The sequence below is a fragment of the Pleuronectes platessa genome, chromosome 9 (genome assembly GCF_947347685.1).
Source record: "Pleuronectes platessa chromosome 9, fPlePla1.1, whole genome shotgun sequence".
In the NCBI taxonomy this organism is placed as follows: domain Eukaryota; kingdom Metazoa; phylum Chordata; class Actinopteri; order Pleuronectiformes; family Pleuronectidae; genus Pleuronectes; species Pleuronectes platessa.
Genome location: NC_070634.1, coordinates 24242854 through 24263778, shown reverse-complemented (window position 1 = coordinate 24263778; position 20925 = coordinate 24242854). Strand labels below are relative to the sequence as shown.

At 42.3% G+C, this 20925-nt stretch overlaps 1 protein-coding gene across 1 annotated transcript in view; it reads right to left on the bottom strand.

The window, feature by feature from the left end:
• Positions 1 to 1209: 1209 nt before the first annotated feature.
• Positions 1210 to 20925, bottom strand: part of LOC128448322 (disks large homolog 1) — a 94929-nt gene continuing 75213 nt past the window's right edge. Inside the window, exons 14-23 of the mRNA XM_053430915.1 lie at positions 18013 to 18127; positions 12264 to 12446; positions 8630 to 8693; positions 7965 to 7980; positions 6938 to 6988; positions 6430 to 6531; positions 5769 to 5941; positions 5507 to 5616; positions 4594 to 4685; positions 1210 to 3876 (exon numbers count right to left, since the gene is read on the bottom strand). Of these exons, the coding sequence (XP_053286890.1) occupies positions 3770 to 3876; positions 4594 to 4685; positions 5507 to 5616; positions 5769 to 5941; positions 6430 to 6531; positions 6938 to 6988; positions 7965 to 7980; positions 8630 to 8693; positions 12264 to 12446; positions 18013 to 18127 (1013 nt within the window). The 3' untranslated portion in view covers positions 1210 to 3769. The remainder of the gene's footprint in view (positions 3877 to 4593; positions 4686 to 5506; positions 5617 to 5768; positions 5942 to 6429; positions 6532 to 6937; positions 6989 to 7964; positions 7981 to 8629; positions 8694 to 12263; positions 12447 to 18012; positions 18128 to 20925) is intronic.

The window sequence follows — 20925 nt, the reverse complement described above, 5'->3', positions numbered from 1 at the left end:
TGTCGTTCACATTGGATAATGAAAATGGTGTCCCTCAAGGACGTATGTTAGGGCCTGTTCTTTTGTCTTTATACAAGCTTCCTCTGGGCAACAGCTTATCAATCATAATATCAAGCCACTGGTCCAAAAGTTCCACTTCCCTTGAGGTCAGGTCATCTTCCACTGTGACCTCATTCATACTGACCCACATCCTGCCGTGATGGTCAGTGACTGATTAACTCCAGCAGCAGTGAGTGAGTCTGTGTTTGTGTGTGATAGAGAAAGACTAAGATGGTAAATGATTAACACAGTTTTGTGTGTTCAGAAGTGGATTTGTGTTAAACAGTGCGAGATTTGTTCAGCCAGAGTTGATGAGGCTCGTGTGTTTATACAGGCTCAACTCAGTGCACAATGGAAACCTGTGTGTCACGAGGCCACTAGAGGGACTTCAGATGTGAAGTCTCGCTTTGAGAAGCTGTTGATAAACATCATCCTCATCATCATTTGTAAAATCAAAGTGAACCAGTATTTGCTTCAATCTGTTGCAAAGTTTTAATTTCCCTCCTCCTCACAGGAGACTCAGGATTATTACTGAAATATTACTTTTAAAGAATAAAAACGGTGCTTATTCTTTACAATGATGTTGTTCCACTAAGTGTTCACAGTAAATTTAGAATGTTCTAGTTCATAGGAATAGTTTTCTTAGCAACAGTTAGAGAAAAGGTTGAATGTGTTGTAAGTTTGTATTTGTAGTTATTCCACTGGTCTTTTTACCTAAATGCAGATGTCACAGATGGATAAATGGTCCTCATCTGTAGCTAGAAGAGTTGCATTGATGTGGGGTAGTTTGAACAGTGTTTTCAGTGTTTTGTCATAACTAATTAACTAGATGAAGATTATTAAATACACTTTCTATGAACGTAGCACAGATCCGGAGCCGGAGGCTTCAGAGTGAAAACTCAACACAAGAGCCACATCATATATTCACAGAGTCCGATACAGACCTGCAGTTCAGTAGCCTGGATGCCAGACGAACTTAGCCCCGCCCACAACATTTTAGGTCGGGCAGTTTTAGGTCTCACATTCTGACTAGAATTGTGAGTCTGACAACGTCAGGCTAGCAGTTCAGGTGAAAGTAAAGGAAAATATATTCATATTCACAGTTAATATCTCATATTCACATACAACAGAAAAACAAATCATATGTGGTAATGAGTGGAAGGATTTCAGTAGATGTCAATAAAGACTTTTATTTATTCATTTTTGTACCAAAATAGGCAGTTAGAGCAGGGATAAATATTATAATATGTTAGATATAGATCCATCTCTGTAATATATTCTTTGCATCAGTGCTTTACTCTAACAGACAGTGGCCTGGTCCCCTGGCTAGAAGCACACAGCCGGAGTCATACAGAGAGTTTGTTTCTGTCAACTGACAAACACCAGCGATCTACTCGAGTCGCACAGAGGATCACGCGAGGGGGGGAATTGGAGTTGAGCTGAACATTCAGTGAGGAGATATTAAAGCTTTTGAAACACACGTGGTCAAAACTATCCAGTACGCGGGTCCGGGAGCTGCTCTGCTGACAGAACAGCCTCTCTGTGTGTCTCTGGTCTCCAGTCAGCGTGGAGGAGTCGCCGTGGGGGGGGGGTTGAGGGTGGAGATGGGTCGTGGTTGATCTGACAAGGTCCATACGTGGGCTGTGTCCTCAAAAGCATCTTGAATGTTACACTTGACAACACAGATTATAGTCGATCTTTTCACTTAAGCTGTGGCGTTGACTTCGCTCTCTTTTAGCTCCATTTTTGGTCACCACCCACTTGTGAGGGGAAGATTTAGCTGTTTAGTTGCTAAATGCTAAACGTGTCCTCACTTCAGGGCTTTCAAACCAGTTTTATAAAGCAGAGAATCAGCTGAAGGACAAGTGAATGCGTCACACATCGATAAATACCAGAGAAACACTGGGACGGTATCAGACCTGTGAGCCTAAGATGCTTTTATGAAACCAGCCCTCATTAGTGCAACTACAGCAAGAAGGGACAGCTATACCGATGATGCTGATGATTATGATCGTGATGATAGTGTTGAAGAAGATGATGATACACTGTTCGATGCTCAACTAATGTCACGTGATTGTGGAGAGGAAAGGAGGCGAGAGGACAAGAGGAGGAAATGAAGACGTGAAGAAGAGAAGAGGAGGAGGAGGAGGAGGAAGGAGAGAAAGGCAGTGAAACTGTGGGATTTACTCAAGTTTCTTTATCAGAGGATCTTTGCCCGTTTTTATCAAGGAGCTAAAAGTTACATTTTGAATTTAAGTGAAAGACGAATCCAAAAATCATTCACTTATATTTCACTAGACTAAAATATATTTTAATTTCCTTTGACATAAAGGAGTGTATACTCTTACATACAATAGTTTAAAAAATAATGTTTTTGTCACGATGAACCATATCGAGTTCAAATAACATGATTACATGTTATTTGGATTTGATTTGAACATTTAATAAGATTTACATGACCTTTTCTTCTACTTATTATCTCCTTCAACAGGCGCAGGGGACACAACGAAAAACATTTGACTTCCACTTGTCAGTGCGATAATATTCTATTTATTATCTTAAATACATGTCTCTGATAGGCTGTTTCTGCTCAGAGTTAAGTGACATGTGAGAAGCTGCTCTTAAAGCAACTTTATGCAATTATTTTACCTTTGAAAAGCAGCTTTGAAGTCCTGTAGATGTCCCACTAACTTATCTTTTCTCACCGCTCCGCCTGTTCCTTCTCTCCTCGGCTGTGGACTCAGGTGTTTTCGGTCATTCTGCTTCCTTTACCAATTATCAGTCTTTTAGGATAAATTGATAAATGTTATTCTTAAATATATACTCTTACTATATTCTCAGAGAGTTGATAAATAACGGCTCAGGGCTCCACATGGGCTTTATCACCATTATGAGGCTGATGTGCTCAGTTTCTGTTCCGGCCTTCAAAAACAATATAATCTAATTTAGTTTTCTACTTAAATTCTGATCTTAGAAATCTTCAATAACTTCACCTGCAGAATATCTTCATATATATATTTAGCTTCTACATCTCGTAACCGTAATTGTACGTAAACTTTCCTTTTGGCCCTTGATTCCAAAAGGTTTGGGCACATTATAAAGATTTCACCTCATATTTAAAATCTGAGAGGACGGAACGAGGGATGGGTTATGAGAGGTAGAAAGAAAAAGACGAGGGAGAGAGAGAGCAACTCTAAACAGGAGTGATGCCATGAGGAAAGACGGTCCGACAGGAAGAGGAGATCAAGTTTTTCTCCCAAAAACATGCTCTTAAAGCTACAGCGTGCAAAAGTCTGCCTCTTGGTGACAATATTATCATTACAAACCCATACATTGATGCATTACCCTTCGTTAATATGAAAACAACAACGACAACAACAATAAGAACAACAATAATGAAATCAAATCAGATAATGGTACATGTCGCCTTGATTGGAAACCACCTCCTTAAACATTAAGGAACCGAGCTGTAGGAAGATCCACCGATAGGCTGCTGGACAGACTTGAGCTCCTCCCTCTTCAGGAACTGGCAGGTCCCAGATAGTCCCAGCACTCGTCCCAGTTCATGTGCTCGTGTGAATGTGTGTGTGTGTGTGTGTGTGTGTGTGTTCGTCGTGATGAGTGCACCGGAGAAACAAAGAGAGAGAGAGAGAGGAAGCAGGCTGATAATAGAAAATTAGAGAAGTAGGAAGTATTGAAAGAGTGATGTGTGTGTGTGTGATGTGTTTATTCAAAGTCGCTCCTTGGTTGGAATCCAGATGTACGGACCGGACTGCTCCTCCACGATCTGCTTCACCTGCGAGTAAACCTCCTCTAGAGACGAGCCCTGGACGATTCCTGTGCAGAGACACACACACAGACACACACTGCGTCAACTACACAACATTTATATAACACACGGAAAATAAACTATCATCATATCACTATTCAATTAGATGTAACTGAAAAGATCATTATTATCATTATTATTAATAATCCAATATAATTAAGTGACCAACTACAACTACACAACAGGAGAGACACAAAGCAAATGTAATAAAATAAGGAATATAAGGAAAGCAGGTCATAATGTTTGTCTTTTTTAGATGTGTCTGTGTGTGTGTGTGTGTGTGTGTGTGTGTATGTGTGAGTGTGTGAGTGTGTGAGTGTGTGAGGTTTTTATGTGGAAGATGTAAAAGTCATCAAATTTTGGCATTCATCTTGACACCTCTGTATAATCAATATTGCCAAAATTCCCATAATGTATGATCAGTTACAGTATTGACATTATTAGGAGTTATAATGATCAACAATAAGATGTGGAGTTGAACTTTCTTAAGCTCAGGCAATTTACATCATTGTGTGTTTTTTCACGTGCTGTGATTTGACACAAGTTAAATTTATATTTATTTATAGAGTTGGTATATTTATAATAATGTCATAATAATTATTTCATAACTTTGGATGTAAAAGTGTTGCTGCTTTGGATTGTGTGAGAGCTGTGGTGGGAGCTTCCTCTGCTCCAGGATCTTTGCAGGTCATGAACTGGTTTGTGTGGTCCAGTGTGGAACTGACCAGAGAAGTACTCTGTGAACTCCTGCTCCAGTTTGACGGCTCGGTCGAACGTCTTCCTCGCCTGCTCCTCAGTGAAGCGCTTGTTCATCTCTCTGGAGACACACACCAGTCACAAATCATTACTGAGACGTAACGCACACTTTCATCATTACATTTTACAACAGCTTATCCCACGAATGTGAACCTTTAAAAACCTCCTTGACCTCAGTGTAAAGTTCAGCAGTGGTCCCGTGATATGATGATTTTTAACCTTTATTACAGTGGAACTGCAGCAGTGCATAGATTTACATTGTTCTCACTTTATGACTGGACACTGGGATTAACTCCACATTTCACTCGGTTATAAAAAGTTGATCAAATGATCTTATATATTCCTCCTGATGTTAAGAAACAAATCAATTTAAAATGATATAAATGAATTACACAAAACTAAAATGGAATAAAAACTAACAGAATATATACACACACATGGAATTAATTATTGTAATCAAATGTAAATTGTGTCCAACTTTAGAAAAAACAAGCAGATCCACACGATAACTCATTTTGTAGTTTGCCCTGATAGAAGGAAAGTGTAGCGATGACATTTTCCCTCCAGACACAGATTCCAATACATGGACTTGATAACTGCTCCCGTTCATATCAATTGCAGTAGACACCAGTTGCTGTGCACTGGGAGTCACTGGGGAGAGAATCTCACCACAAGATGCAATAAGTGGCTTGTTCTGGAGCTTTCGACCATATGTCATTGTCTTCATCAGCTGACAGGAGCCTGTTGGGTCGTCCCAGAACTTCTCCTTCTCTCAACTATGTTAAAGTTCTTTGACTGGGACCATGTGATATGTGATGTGGAAAACGTTGCCACTAACTGGACCTTATGGTGAGATTCACTGGTGCTTCTAACGATACTCACAGGATGTTGTCGACGTTGCGTGGGCTAATGAAAATAGCGACGGGATGGAGGCCTGCCATCTGGAGACGCTTTATTGCATTCCCTGATACGTCCAGTATACAATGTTTTCCCTGGTGGAGAGACAGAGTCAGACAGAGAGAGAGAGAGAGAGAGAGAGAGAGAGAGAGAGAAAGGAATCATTAAGCGTCTCTGTGTATTCTGTCCTCCATCGATCCCTCTGTCGTTTTTCTTCCTCCCCGTGTCACGACTCTCGGCGTCTCACCTTGTCGGCGACCTCTCGGACAGACTGTATGCTGGTTCCATACAGATGGTTGTTGTACTGTCCGGCCTCGATGAATTTATGCTCCTGGATCTCTTGCTCCATGAGCTCTCTGGAGGACATGAAGTGGTAATCCCTGCCGTCCACCTCGTAGTCTCGCCGCGGCCGCGTCGTGTCTGAGGATCGGTGGTTTTACACATTATTAAAGAATCGATACATATCAGGTCCTTTCTGTTAGTTTTCCTTTATGGGATTTTATCACGTTACTATTATTCTCAGTTTTTTTATCTGTCAAATTGCATGAATTTGTATAAAAGACAAACTATCAGCTGATTCATTTTAATCTTGGACTTTAACTTTCGATTCACAACTCATCTCTGCTGCCTGTCAAACAATGAATCACTTCAAAGTGTCTGGATATTGTTCCAGGTGTAGAGAGTTCGATGAAGATGAACTTTTCTGCTCTAATGTGAACCTTGGGGTAAAGTTTAGCTTTAAGCTAAACATCAACTTTAAGTGAGTTCGTAAAAGAAGTGCTGAGAAGCATGAAACTACATCATAAACATGATTTTACAGTTTTCACAATGTGAGTGAAGGTCACCACAGGTGATCTGAACTGTACGTTTCACTGGGTGTTAGAGGTCGGCTCTTATACGAGACTCACGTGGGACGCACGAGCCGAACTTGTCAGGGAACTCAGAGATGAGGTCATCGTTGACCCGGTCTTTCATTGGTCCGAGCACGATGACCGGCCGCGTGTAATTAACTGAAAGAGAGAAACAGAACCACAATCAACACACACAAAGACACACATTGAGATGCCAACACAACAACATCCACTTTTCTCCTTTTAATCATGTTCAGGTAACTTTGAAGCTGCACTAATTCAATTTATAAATAAAAATTGGGTCAAATAATTTGTGTCGAATCCACAAAGACTTATCATCCACCTCTCTTTTTTCATATATTTGACGATACAAGTGTTTAAAATAATTGTTTTTGAGACCAAAAAGTTCCACACTGTCAACCTACATGCTATAAAATATATCTAATACAAACAATTTAAGAAGATTAGTATTTATAACATGAAAAAGGTGTTTTAATCAACTTCCATGATTGACCAACACAAAGGGATTTAAAAGTCAAGTGATAGAATCTGGTGAAGCACTGACCTTCCTGCTGCATGACAGGTTGGTAGGTGAGTAAAACCTCCTCCTGACCGGCTGAGTGGACAAACAGAGATGACACATTCAGAGGAGCAGTGGATGAGTCACATCAAAACACAACCTCGTCCTTTTCTACTTTTCACTTTTGGCTTCATCAACAGCTCTGAAATATCAGGCTGGAGAAGCAGAGGAAGGTGACACACACACACACACACACACAAGCACACACAAGCACACGCACACACACACACAAGCATGGACGCACGAACACACACACACACGCAGCACATAAAAAACACAATAAGCACAACACACAAATACATGTTTATGTGTACATGTATGCATGACACCACAACAATGACACACAGAGACACACACGCCACAAACAAAAAACACAAAAAAAGAAGAGAGAAAGAGAGAGAGAGAGAAAGGGGGAGAGAGAGAGAGAGAGATGGAGAGAGAGAGATGGAGAGAGAGAGAGAGAAAGAGAGAGAGAGAGAGAGAGAGAGAGAGAGAGAGAGAGAGAGACATAAGGGTCTAGACTTACAGGAACTACTCTCACTATCGCTGGTGCCAGAGGTTACCAGCTCTGGAAGGACAAGACAGGTCAGAGTCAGCAACACAAAAGCAGACACACACACAAGCACACAGAAAACCGACACATACACAAACACAGTCTTCCATTCTTTCTGTTTCACATTAACACGCACTTTATCTAGCATTGCTCCATCACTATACATAAGATGCAGCACTTGACCAAAAGTAGGATTTGTGTGTAAACGACTGAAAATTACAAACGAGATTCTACTATGTAATAAAGGAGAAATGTTACAGGTGCACTCTGGTTACTGTACTTCAATACATTTGAAAGACTAGGGAGGAACAAGTTAAATAATAAGTTCAGTACCATACTAGTACATAGGCTTGTCTGAAAATTAGGGATTAAACAAATCTCCTGTAAAACATCCAACTGCTCGGTGGTGTAAAGTACCGGGACTGACCAGCAGGTGTCCCTGATGGAGAGGAGACCTACCTTTATCATCCTGATCCTGCAGAGGAAGAGAGAGAGAGAGAGAGAGAGAGAGAGAGAGAGAGAGAGAGAGAGAGAGAGAGAGAGAGAGAGAGAGAGAGAAAGAGAGAAAGAGAAAGAATTAATCATCACAACAGAATCTTAACTGTTATCAACAGAGGCCATATTTAAAAGCTCATGCACAGACACACACACACACACACACGAGTGAGACTAATTGCAGATTTCTCAAACTGTGTGTGTGTGTGATCTTTTTTAATTATCAGCTCTTCACCGTGCTGAGGTGCTGATTCACAAGGTGTGAGGAAACAGAGAGCGAGCTGACAACCCAGTGATATCAATAGCAGGTGTTAGACTCGTGAGTCGGCTCCCGTCATCACGATGTGCGAGTGAGATTAAAGTCGCATGGGAACTCAGGCAGGAAGTTTCCAGATCAAAGAAAGAACTTGTTGCTATTTTATTTAAGCCTTAACTAATGCCTGTGCTTCCTTATTTAGACTGGATTGATGATGGGACCACAACAAGGAGCGTCGTGTTGCTGGTAGTGAGACTATAAGGACTTTCCAGTGGAAACGACATTGATGATTGACAACAGTCCAAAGTCAGACACACGCCGGCTCTACAAACCAATCAAAGTCTGGATTTATTAAAAAAAAGTCAGCACTCACCGATCTGTCCTGAGACCTGGACACCCTGACCGTCTTTAACCTCGACCGCTCCTTCTTCTCTGCCCTGTGGGACGGAGAGAGAGGAGAGAGAGACACATTTAGAGGAGAACTGAGAGACGACAAAGACAGGATGATGTAAAGAGGAAGGAGACAGAAGGTAGTGGTCTCAAGTGACAGCCATAAGAAACATCGGTGATCAAACATGTGAACTTCCTTTAACACTTAAGACTTTTCATTTCATTCAGTGCTTTAAGGTTCATACTGTGACGCTCTAAGCCTGAGAGACTCTGCCCCCCCCCCCCCCCCCCACAACAGTTATTGTTCACACAGAGACTGATGTTGAACTCTGTTTGAGAAGGGATTTCCATCTGAAGCCTCTTTTATGTTTGAAAGATCAAAACTGCAAAACACAGAATCATCAGGATGTTTTTAAAGAACAGAATCAGAATCTGCCTCCCTGAAACTGTAGAACTAGGTTAACCTCAGAACTAAAAATACACCATCCTACAATATCCCTTTATTAAAAAAAACAAAATATATATATATAATTTCGTCCCTGTCTGTATTTAAAGTATATTTTTGGATCTACTGTATCTGATCTGTGAGCATCACTTTGAATTGATGGGATGTCTGCCGAGCAGTGGGAGGCGGCTGATTGAGTTTCGTGAAATTTTGACTTCCAGATGTGATGTAACTTGACAGAAAAGAGCAGATCCACGTCCCCGAATCTGAGTGTCCTGTGATTAACTTATCACAGAGGGACAAGAGACAGGGCACATGACGTCAGCTGCAGCGTCACAGACCAGAACAGACACTCCGCTGCTGCTTCCGAGACATTTTGGTCTCCTCTAAGTTTAAAATTAGATTTGTCACTTCCTGTGCGGGACCATTTCCTGCAGGCGATCGTGTTCGCTGCTTGAATTTCCAATAAGCTGGATGTACAGCGTCTCAGTTGAGGGACCTGTTTGCTTCTTGAAGCCTCATTTCATAATTTAGTCTGAAAAGTCAGATTTATTTTTGTGCTGAACTCGTGCATAATGCATGTTTGTAAACAGAAGAACAACCGACAGGGAAAAGAGAGCGGCTGCTTTGTCGTCAATGCAGAAATTAAGGTAAAATGTTGGACGAGCTTTGGTTGAAATAAATTTTACACTCCTGCATCTTTACTTTTACTTCTCCACCCTCTTCCCTTACTTCCATCACTCTTTTTCTTCCATTCAAAGAATATAATCAAAATGTAATTTCCAAGCAAAAACCCACTGGTTATTTTACTTAGGAAGAAGAGGAAGACGAGGAGGAGGAGGAGGAGGAGGAGGAGAGAAGTGAGGAGAGGACAGGCAGCAAATTAAACAGAAAGAGGAAGAGAAGTTAGAAGAAGGACAGGAGGATGAGGAGTGGAAGACAGGAAGAGAGCACAAGTGGAGAGGAAGAGGAGGAGGAAGAGGAGGAGGACCACCAGCAAATGAAACGGATAGAGGAAGAGAAGTTAGAAGAAGGACAGGAGGATGAGGAGTGGAAGACAGGAAGAGATCACAAGTGGAGAGGAAGAGGAAGAGGAAGAGGAAGAGGAAGAGGAAGAAGAAGAGGAAGAGGCGGAGGACAACCAGCAAATGAAACGGAAAGAAGTAGAGAAGTTGGAAGAAGGACAGGAGGATGAGGAGTGGAAGACAGGGAGAGAGCACAAGTGGAGAGGAAGAGGAGGAGGAAGAGGAGGAGGACAACCAGCAAATTAAACGGAAAGAGGAAGATAAGTGAGAAGAAGGACAGGAGGATGAAGAGTGGAAGACAAGGAGAGAGCACAAGTGGAGAGGAAGAGGGAAAATTGGAGGAGGATAAGATTTGGGATTGGAGAGAGTGGAGGATGAGTGGAAGAAGGGAGAAGGAGGGGAACCGGGGAAGAGGAGAAAGAGAAGGAAGAGAACAAGGAAGGTTATGAAGGAGAGAGGAGGACAGAAGTAAGGGGGGGGGGTGAGACAGCAAGGGGAGGAAAAGATAAGAGGACAAGAGGTGGAGAGGAGAGAAAGAAAGAGATGTGAAGGTAGAAAGTTAAGAGGAGAGAAAAGAAGAGGAGAGATCAAAATGATGGGAGGAAGATAAGAGATGTGAAGGGATGAAGATAAGAGGAGAGAAAAGGAGAGGAGTGGAATAAAAGAGAACAGGAGAGAGACGACAGAAGTGTGAGGAGAGCTGGGAGAAGAGAAGGAGGAAGGGAGAAGGAAAAGGAGAAGAAAGGGCGGATCGAGAGAAGGAGGGAAAGTTGGACAAATGTAGAGGTTGAAAGGAGGAGAGAGGAAGAGGGAAAAAGCAGAATAGAGGATGTGGATGATGAGGATTGAAAGTAGGAGAAGACAAGGAGAAGAGAAGGAGAAATGAGGAGGAGGAGGTGAAGGAGAAGGATGGAAAGACACTTAAACATCTGATATAGAAAGACTTCATGGCTGCTTATATGATTATTAACCTCACATTCATGTTTACTCTTATAACAATGAAACATTATATTTTAATACTCAACAGCTCCTAATAAACCAACACCTCTGTTGGATGTTTAATAATCTTAAATCTTCTTATACATCATATTTGAAAACCTGGGGCTTCAGTAATAAAACACATGTATTCTATTACCCCACTTCACCAGCCCCTGACACCTCCTCTATATTCTAACACCTCAGTCTATTAATACTCCACCTCCTGCACCTCCCCCCCTGTGACAGTATCCCTCCCTTCCATGTTCACTCGCTCCTTCACTTTCTCCCCCTCTTCCTCGTTCCCTCCTTCCATCTCCCACTTATTCTCCATCACTCTGACACGCTCTCACTTCTCCCCAAGAAAGGAACATCTGTCTGTCACCTCCTTCTCGGTGGAGGATAGAGAGAATGAAGAAGGGAGGTGTGGATAAGGGAAAGTTGCCTGATGTTTTGTATATTATATTGTCTCTGGTGTTGGTGGAACCAAAATTAAATTAAGGGGCTTTTGTGTCAAACGCATGATACGTATATGAAGTTGTTTCAAATGTCTCCTTAGTGCACCACGGACTAAGAAAAATCTGTTTTCATCTTCCTAACTTTTCCCTTTTCACAGTGTGCGAGGTAGAAACATCTCTATTTCCACCCCAGGTTAACATTCAGCTGGTTCCACACAATGATGATGCTGCTCGCAGGGTAATGAGCCGACTGCAGAACGACACCCTGACGTAAATAGAAACTAATGTGAAGCTGCTGGAGCTGATGAGCTGAGATGACCTGTTGTATCTGTTTTAGTGGCACGTGAACAGTGACATCACAGATCAGGTCCTATGACTCGTCTGCAGCATATCGAGTATTTACACTCCTACTCTGATCAAGTCAGAGAGGGATGAGATGTCAGAGAAGTGTCACATTATATCTGAACTATTCATGTTTTGCAGAGTGGAGGTGAGGCCTTCGTGCAGTCGTGTGAGAGCAGGGAGGAGAAGTCCCAGCAGCACTGATGCTTTTAATATGATTAAATTATGATCATAGATCATGGATAAGGTAAATGTCGAGCAGCACGTTGCGTGAGAGCTGTGACGGATTCGAGTCGACAGCCCGACTGAGCTCTCAGTTCAGAATCACTGAAATCCTCTGCCCCGTCCCAAACAACCCCCAATAACTCTGACCTCCTGCGGCTGGGGATGACCCCGACCTCGGGGCAGTTGGGGGGCGGGGGGCTGAGGTGACGGGCCGGCCACCACTCCTCCTCGCCGGCGGAGCTCACATGGAGGATGTCCCCGAAATGAAACGGCAGGGCCTGATTGGGCGCGCTCAGATCACACGCACTTCCATCGTAGTCGAACAAGGCTCTGCAGAAAGAGAGGGAGGATTTCACATTAAACAAAACAAACACACACCTTTAAACTTAATTTTAGTTATTTTAATATATTCATCACAACTTCTGATCATTTAAAACCTGTAATAAAGGCTTAGAATAAAATGAATCATCAAAACCAGACAGAAAGAATGATATTTCATGTAAATAGTAGAATTGCTTTTCTACTCTATTATATTTGTGACCCTTTCTGTGTGTTTTTTTTTTGTGTGTGTGTGTATAAGCAATTGTACACAACAACCTGAGTGTGTCGGCCTGTTTGTGTGAATTTGTGTGTCGCTGTTGTGTGTTAACGTGAGTGTTGTGTCTGAACGGCGATCTGTCTTTGTGACCACAGAGCTCAAAAGCTGTACAAAACCTGGAAAAGTAGGCCAGCAGTGTGTGTGTGTGTGCGTGTGTGTGTGTGTGTGTGTGTGTGTGTGTGTGTGTGTGTGTGTGTGTGTGTGTGTGTGTGTGTGTGTGTGTGTGTGCGTGCAAAGGAACTAGAGCTGAAATAACAGGCCTACCCTAAAGTCCCTACTGCCTTCATCAATAAAACAGAGTGCAGACGGAGAAGGAAAACCCCCCAGAGAGAAAGACATGAAACCAGTTGGAGAGGTGGAAACACATCAGAACAATAAAGAGGGAACATTATAAATTTATCTCAATCGTGTCCATCTACATCAGAACGGACCGGACGTGATGAAAACTGATCTTATGAGTCCAGGGTCAAAACCTTAAGCCCCTGCACTGGTTACACTGGCTGGTAAAATGTGTTTTCCAATTGGAAGGAGCTCGACCACACGAAGGAACAGGTGTGAATGTTCCCATGATGCATTGAGGGTGGATTGTGATTTGATCGACCAAACCACTGAAAGAACTTAAACCAAAGTAAATATTTTAAATTAGTCCTTTAATATTTGACATATTTTAACCTGCTGTCCTCAAAATTAAAGTCTAAACCCTGAATCTGTTTAGAAATTTGAGTTAGAGTGGAATTAATTAGGAGAGTTCCAGCAGATCCTACTTTAATCTAAAATTAATTAGTGTCAAATCACATGGTGAGTTCCAGGAAACGTTCATTTTAGAAAATGTCAAACGGAAGCTTTTCTCGTGAGGAAATGTGTTATTTATTTAAATGGCTCTAAAACAGATAAAGATGAGATGAAGTGCTGGGTTGTGTTTCTGTGTATTAGTGGATCCACAGATCTGCTCAGCAAAGGGCGGCTGTCTGCAGTCAGTGTGTAAATAACCTTTACTCCCCTCTGTAATGTCACTGCTCCACACAATTGATGTTTATCAGAGAAAACAACAGCAACAAAGGAACAACAGCACCGATCCCAGGTGATTTGAATGATTTTGTCGCTGTAGCAGGAAACACCGATGGAGAGTGTGTAGTTTTACTACGGCCACAGCGACTGTGTGTAACTGTAAATCATTTACATGTTCTCAGTGTTAGCGCCACTTTCAGTCCCGCGGGGGAGAAATCGAATTACTCAAGTTATGGAAAAGACGTTGATTACTCCGGTGGATGTTTGGTATTCTGGACAGGCTTCATCCCTGTGTGTGTGTGTGTGTGTGTGTGTGTGTGTGTGTGTGTGTGTGTGCTAACCTGTGGATATGTTATGGGCATTAAATGGTCCTTATAGTACAGTAGTGTGTCGTCAGCAAAGAAACTGACATTAAAACAAACAGCGGGTTGCTTTTGCATTAGTGGCTCCACAGTAAAGTTTCAGCTGATAACTTTCCTTCACTCACAATGTGCAGAGTGAAAATATTTCCAAACTGCTGCAGCTGATTGATCACGTGTTGCAGTACTGTAAGTGCGGCTCTAAATCAATTACCTGTTCTCAGCGCGGCAGACATTTTAATTTCTGTGTGGGAACCGTCTGAAATCTAATTACTCGAGTCAGGGAACACACATTAATTACCAAGGTGTGTCCCTGGAACAGCTTCGTCACACGGGCTGTGCCGTCGCACCGTGGATTGATTCCTGTTGTTTTTTCATTCTGATCAGACGATACCAATATAAATATTTAAATATGTTTTACAGAGAATCTAAAGTCGTTGTTATCATTTACTCTGTAGCTGCCCCGGCCTGTTAGAAGTGGTGCACAGTAAAATATAGGATTACAATGCAGAGCTCCTGAGCCATACAGTGTATTTAAAATAGGACCATAAAGAGTGTGAATGTAAAATGAGCAGAAGAGAATAAAACAGAGGACACACACAGGCATGCACACACACACACACACACACCTTTCACACAAAGTCATACACACTGTATGTCACCTTGTTTCAGCGACATTTCCTCTGAGGAAAGGTTAGTCTGTGTCACACACATTATGCATATGCATGTAGTACAAATGCCCCCCCATGCAAATGTGCACACACACACACCCCAGCAACACACACACAGACACACAAACAGACACACACAGCCGCCCAAAGCACCAGAAACCCCCAATCTGTCACGCACCACCAGCCTCATCCCGACCAATCAGCTGGCCTGTTGGAAGCTTCTTTTTTTAGATATTCGAGTGCTGATTGGTCGTCTCTGGGCAGAAACCGGATACAGGAGCTCCTCACATGACATTGATTCATTATGCTGGTTATTGGTGGGTTACTACATTATTCTTCATAACCTTGAAGTGATGCTGGCCTCATTGTGACTCGACTTTAGAGATTATCATTGAGACTCAGCAAGTAATTGATTACATCACAGAGGGCGTCCAGATAATTACCTGGCACGTGGACATGTCCTTATTAAATCTGTGATGATTCACTGGTGCATAGACTGGTTTTACTCATGTTAATCTGCTGGTTCCAGGTGTTTCTCTGTGAGTGAAGCTCTGACACAATCAGATGAGTTACTGTGACGCTTGAGGAGAAAACCGACTGACAGGTCGACTGACAGGTCGACTGACAGGTCGACTGACAGGTGGAGAAAGAAACAGACTCACGGTCTACAGTGCACAGGGCCTTTTAAAAATCGACTTGCCAGACTCGTGGTTCAAAGTACTTCCTTTAATCTCCTAATTAATCATTGGAGTTTTTTCTTTTTTTAATATCATGCATTAAAACCATCCGAGTGTGATAGACAGAGGCTCCTGCACCCAGCTGGTTTCCTCTGCAGAGGAAAACGTGTGTTTATTAACATCAACGTTAAGTTTAAGTGGTGCTGTGTCTGGACTGGATCCTTCATTGTGTGACTTCTATCTTCTCAAAAAGATTAAAATCAAGATGTGAAAGCATCAGACACACAGACGGGTGCAGATTGGTGCAATTTGGTTTTCTGTTCAAACAGTGCAGGCACAGGATGAGAAAACAAGAACTGTGTCGGCCGGAATCTGGCAAACAATCTTTTTGTCGAATGTAAGAAGCACAAACAACAAACCCTTAGTCGTGTTTTGTCAGGAAGAAATTAGGCAGAAGTGGTTTTGTGTCTTTTCTGTGAAACTCAATGACAAATGATTTCAGGCCGATCGAGCATGTTGAGGAAACTGGATGAGGAGCTGACTTGGATTTAGCTTTGCTCAGTCAACCAGCTCATTTTCCATAACAACTCTTTGTTTTCAGTTGTTTCTTTCTGTGAAATATTTTTTCTTCAACAAAATGTGTGTGACTACTCTCACACTGTGGGAAAACATCACTGCTGCAAAACAAATGTGATGCTTGTTAAATTTCTCAAAGAAGCCGAGTATGATTGTTGTTCTTTCTGCAGAACATTTCATATTGCATCATTTCACTTACGTGGTATCAAAGAAATTCTTTTGTAAACATCCTGCTCTTCTGGTTTAATCACATAATTAGAGAACAGGTCGTTTTTTTTTTATATTGTTAAACAAAACCACATAAAGCACAATTAATTTATGCTAATGATGATGATGCCTATGGCTGATTATTAAAAATGTATCAAGGGTGACGGCAAGCAGCTGCAATGTCATGTTTCTTCATAATTTTCCAAGTTCAGTTGAAAAAGGGGATCATTTCTTTTAACGGTGGGTTTGTGCCAAGTAGGTCAACACAAGTTTTACAAAGTGATGTGGTTGTGCCAGCATAGACACTTGAAGATGTTATTTCAGTAACATGTGCAATAACAACACCTTAAAACCAGTTTGATACAAAACCAATTGACCTGCAAGTGGAATAAATCTCTGACACTTGTTGGACTTTAGCTTCCACATGGATGAATGTGACCTTTGGCCTCTGGCTCCCTTTACCGACTGTGATCCCGGCCTGCTCTGTTCAGTGAGTCAGTGTGTGTGTGTGTGTGTGTGTGTGTGTGTCTGTGAGTGTGCAGTTCAAGGTGACTGTCTCAGCTGCTGCTGCCCTTTTCCTTCCAGGCCACCTGAACACACAGTTCAGGTTCGATGTTCCATTCATGTGCGATAATTGTTTATTGAACTTGAAGTTTTCAAAGTTTTTGTTTCTCTCTTTTTCAGAACAGAAGAATCTCACATTTATTCAGCAACAGGTGCTTTGGAGGAAAAGCAAATTGATCAAACAATAATGAAAAAACAGTGACGCATAGAATAGATGTAATCAAGTGATTGTAATTAAGAATCTATAGACAATTTACAATTCAGCCATCTTTAAGAAATGTCTTTATTCCTATAAGGTGTTGTGTTGTGTTATGTTGTGTTGTGTTGTGGGTGCACTCCTCTGGTAGAATAACTAACTTTTAATGCAGTTTACATCCAAAGAGGTTTGTGTTTCTAAATGATGAAGAGTTTGTCAGTGAGGATTCAACATGGTTCTCTTCTGAAACCTCCTCTCAGTTTGTGTTCAGGTTATTGTTTGATAAAGTTTTAAATACATTAACTCCCACATTCTGAATTCCGTGATCGTGGTTTCTCTCTCTCTCTTTTGTAACTTTAACATTCAAGATTAAATACCGTGTCTTTTGATCATTGACAGAAACCATCACTGATATTTGCTCTTGGATTAAATCCTTTTCAGGTGAATCTTGACCTACATGAAGTCTCCTTTGTCTCCTGAAGCCACTGGATTCAATCGTTAGTGTTTCCATTAGAGCTGCTTGCCCCGTCTTTGTTTTCCTCCTGATTGATTTACTAACAGCGCCAATGTGACTTATGTGGAGCCAGCGACTCTGCGTTTAATCAATATTTCAAACACTGTGATTTATTTTTAAAAAAAGGTTCTTAACAGAGGAAACTAGGAAGGGAGGGGCGATCCAGAGAAGAGCCGGGGAGGGGGGGGGGGGGGGGGACCAGGACGAGAATGACCCAAGGACAGAAGGAGACACACAAACACACACAGAGAGAAATCGAGAGACTTGACGATGGATGTGTTTGTGCACGAGTGTGAGTGTGAGACAGAGGTCGCCAGACAATCTAATTGTGATTTCAGATGTGATAACCTCTCTAAGTGTTTCTCACACACTCACACACACACAGACACACACAAATCGAAACAGTCGACAGCTGAGATAAGACCTTATAATAGTTGTGTCACACTGAAGGACACTCGACAATCAGTCACCTTTGTCCGCTTGGTGCCCGTGTGTGTGTGTGTGTGTGTGTGTGTGTGTGGGTTACCTGACGTAAAGTGTGCGTTTCTGTGTGGAGCGGAGCGACGTGGAGCTGGAGCTGACGCTGCTGGTCATCATCTGTTCCCTCAGGTCATGGATCTTCGCCTCGAAACGACTGTACTCTGCACACAGACACACACACACACAGACACACACACACACACACACAAACAAAGAGGACAAACATTGTTGGGAGAATTTAGAAGACAACTTTAATTCAATGCCAGAGGTCGTAGCATTTTCCTATTTCTTACAAATCTACTATAAACAATAATACTTCCCACATAGCAAAATTGTTTTGGCCTAGAATAGACCCCTATCTGGCCCAGATGAGCCCCACATCTGGCCCACATCTGGCCCACCTACATACCACGTTTGATGATGGCTCTTGTTTGCAAGATCTGGGCCACGAGTAAGCCACAGCAATACCACATGTCAACCAAAGGTGGCCTGGATTTGTTTTGTGTTATTGGGGCCACAATCACCATTTACCACTCGGGCCAGTCTCAGTTCACATCCAGATCCCATCTTTCCTAAAGCACCAGATGTTTGCCAGTAGAGGCCCACGTAGGTTTCTCCACATCAGAAGCAGTAACAGTGGTTTGAACAACAGAACAACAAACGCAGCCTGACGAGCCGCGGAGGTTTATGTGCCGCGTTAACTACGTCTCCCACCGATATAACCCACAGTGCAGAAGCTTATTTTCCGTGTTCCCAGTGCAGACGGGCTTCATTAAGTCGCTCGTCTTTCAACACACACACACGTACACACACACGTACACACCGAGCTGTCATCAGATTCTCCCCAGCCATAATCTAATAGTCTGTTTGATCTGAATATTAACTCCTGTTACATCAGATCTGATCCGTGTCAATAACCAGAAATCCTACAAACTGTAAGTGTATCTGTCTAACTCTACAGCTTCTCTACTTTCTCCAGTTCTAGTCGAGGAGAGGACGCTCGATAATATAAAAATCTTCTCGATATTTTTGAATCAAATCACTGACAGAGACTTTGGCCGATTTGCTCTTTGACTTCATGTTTTGAATCATTTCCAGCTGCAGATTAACTGAGACAAGTTCCAAACATCCATCATTAGTTTTGCTTATCTTCAGAGGTCGCAGGAGGCCGCAGCCAATCCCAGCTGACATTAGATCATCAGCCAATCACAGGGCCGACAGACACACACAACCTAAGCTGGTGCAAGCAGCTCCGGACCCACACGGACACAGAAAGGCTCTGGTTGGTCGGGAGGTTCGAACCCAGAACCTCATCACTGTGAGGCGACATCATGCCAACTGACGTGACTTCATATATTTAAAATGTACTGACAATGTGAAAATTATAATTATGTGAATCTGTAGTTCCTGTTCACTATTTTTTCAGACAACAATGACAAAAGAGTAGCTGTTGCAGTTGAAATTAAATAAATGAAATGTTTCAATTATCCAATGGTGGAACTGGGAACAGTGGTTAGCACCCATGCCTTCTGGCAAGAAGGTTCTTGGTTGAAATCCCTATTTGACCAGGGGCCTTTCTTGTATAGAGTTTGTTTCTGGGTCCTCCACCTCCCCCCCCACAGTCCAAAGACCTGCAGGTTAGGTAAAAATGGGTGGAGATGCAGTTTTAGGATGGATTTATCAAGTCCCTGTAAATACATGTGATATAGTGTGTTAGCTGTTTATAAAGATGACATCCCCGCACTCTACAAAGCTCTGATTGGTCAGTTGTTTCTCCAGATGACAAAAACTACTATCAATGTCCACACACACAACTTCCTCCTTCCTGCCTCCACATGTTAACACCCTAAGAAAACTGTTTTACGCTCATCATGCAATGACCGGTGTGAATGGATATCTGTCCTGAGAGCAGCTGACATACTGCAGTGGCCTAGAAGCTCGTGTCACTCAGACAACGCTGTCAGACACAGCAGCTTGACGTGTTTGACAGATCTGACATCGGCTGCTCACATGTCTCTCTGCAGTTTGCAAACAGGCGAGTGCACGGTGAGCGTCTCATTAGACTCGCACACAGATTTCACACCGTGACGTCCCTGCAGCTCAGCAGTGGAGAGACACAGCATCATCCAGTGCTGCTCTGTCCTGCTCATTCCTTTCTTTTTACAGCCGAAATGGAAAAACAATGTTAAAAGTTCAATATATCGGTTTGTATTTAAGCTGAATTAGCACCTTGCCCTGTTTTATAATCCTAATTTTCCTCCACACATTTATCTGCTGTTTTCTTGCACACAGACAGATGTGAATTTTCAAGTAGTACTTTTAGTGTAATTGCCGGCAATAACCGAATCCACATCTCGGCTGAAAGACAAGTAGTAAATTGCGAGGGAGCAACCCGTCGGCCAATCAATGCAAAGAGCAATGATTTGCTCACACACTCAGCACAGCTTTAGTATCCTCTCGCTTCATGCAGCAAAAAAAAAACAACTAAAAACACTCGAGTTTCTGACCCATTTGTTTCTCTAGTGGCCATAAAAATGTCATTGTGCCACTTTAATTATAAATGTACATTATTTATGGAAATGCACAAAGTGGAAAAACAAATGACATAATGTTCCCTCTAATGCACGTTCATGGCTTTTATGGGATGATAAGCTGAAAAGGTAAATACACCTGCGAGTGTCCGTCTCCTGATGACGGTGACGTGTGGTACGTTTGGATTCGTAGTGACGGTGGAAACAGCAGCTGTGTGTTGTAATGAATCCTCCCTGACTGTCCTCGAGTCCTCTTAACACCACACAGCTTCCCAGAAGCCTCAGAACCAACACTCGGATGACAACGCCCGCTGGCAATAAGCCTGAAAAAGCCCCACTGAAGGATGTCCCTGTGTTTGTGTGAGTGAGTGTGTGTGTGTGTGTGTCTCTAAACCATTACTGTGGACTACAGAATCTAATTAACCCTG